The sequence below is a fragment of the Solanum stenotomum genome, unplaced genomic scaffold (assembly GCF_019186545.1).
Source record: "Solanum stenotomum isolate F172 unplaced genomic scaffold, ASM1918654v1 scaffold26170, whole genome shotgun sequence".
Classification (NCBI taxonomy): Eukaryota; Viridiplantae; Streptophyta; class Magnoliopsida; order Solanales; family Solanaceae; genus Solanum; species Solanum stenotomum.
This window is the reverse complement of record NW_026028916.1, coordinates 7,832-9,149: the sequence shown is the minus strand read 5'-3', so window position 1 is coordinate 9,149 and position 1,318 is coordinate 7,832. Positions and strand designations below refer to the sequence as shown.

Here is a 1,318-nt window from a genome sequence, read left to right as displayed (position 1 = left end):
AAAGCTAAGCATTCCAATTCTGTATTTGTGTGCACCACATTTAACAATTGTCTATAATCAACACACAAAGTGTTCTATCTACTTGAACTGTAGCTAAGAGAAAAGAACCTGCAGAAGATGTTGGTCGTGGAAGAATGAAAGAATGTAATAAGCAGAAAAGCCCATTACTCGTTCCGAGGAGCAGGACCATATTGAAGCACATATTGGAACCTGTGAAACATGTGTCAATTGCTTGTTGCAAGATTAATTTTTTGAATGAACAAAAAAGGAAAAATTTATACAGGTATCAAAATCAATAACAAGGACAAACTGCAGTGTCACACCAGATAAGCCTTCTGAAATAGCTCCGAATAGCCATGTGACTTAATAAATTGTCCTAATGTTTCATTGTGATCAATGTCAGGATTGTTGTCCAATTCTTCAAGGTGACTGCAATGCAGTGAGTAAAGTAACAGAAAACTCAAAAATTAACATATGTAATGAAATAAGTTATTGGTACCTTATGACATCCTGTTTGAATCTGATAATTTCTCTTATCATTTGCCAAAAATATGGATTCAGTACATTCTTCTTCTGTGCAAACAAACTAGAGAATCCATTTCGAGTACCCCATTCACAACCACGGCCTTGGTCTAAGCTCACTGAGAATGACATATCAGAGATGTTCATATCAACTCCGAGCAACTCAAAAAATTCTATCAGGTTCGAATAAGTTTCCTGTAAAATCATATGAGAGTAACATTGTTACTTATTAAATATTTAAAGTTATTTCGAGTTGGCTAAATATACATATACTCACTTAATTAGTTTGATATGATTTAGAGCCCGTTTGGATTGACTTAAAAAAAGTAATTTTTAAAGTGCTGGAACTTATTTTTAAAATAAGTAGTTATGTGTTTGGATAAAAGTGCTGCAGTTGAAAAAAAAGTTGTTGATGTGTTTGGCAAATAAGTGCTGGTAAACACTTTTTTTTTAATCAAAATGTCTGAAATACCCTTAAAGCTGTTAACATGATAAAAAGTTGATTGATTTAAGATTTTTATACTTAAAAAAAATTAAAACATAATAATAATAAACATAAACATAAACATAATAATAATAATAATAATTAACATAATAAAAATAATAATAATAATAAACATAATAATAATAATAATAATAATAAACATAATAAACATAAACATAATAATAATAATAAACATAATAATAATAATAATAATAATAAACATAATTATAAACATAATTATAAGTATAATAATAATAATAATAATAATAATAATAATAATAATAATAATAATAATAATAATAATAATAATAA

At 26.8% G+C, this 1,318-nt stretch overlaps 1 protein-coding gene across 1 annotated transcript in view; it reads right to left on the bottom strand.

Annotated features, from left to right (window-relative positions):
- Nucleotides 1-323: 323 nt before the first annotated feature.
- LOC125851475 (flavin-containing monooxygenase FMO GS-OX-like 7) overlaps nt 324-1,318 on the bottom strand; it is a gene marked incomplete at its 3' end in the record, with an annotated part of 1,769 nt that continues 774 nt past the window's right edge. The window contains exons 2-3 of the mRNA XM_049531261.1: nt 500-717; nt 324-429 (exon numbers count right to left, since the gene is read on the bottom strand). Coding sequence (XP_049387218.1) covers nt 324-429; nt 500-717 — 324 coding nt within the window. The remainder of the gene's footprint in view (nt 430-499; nt 718-1,318) is intronic.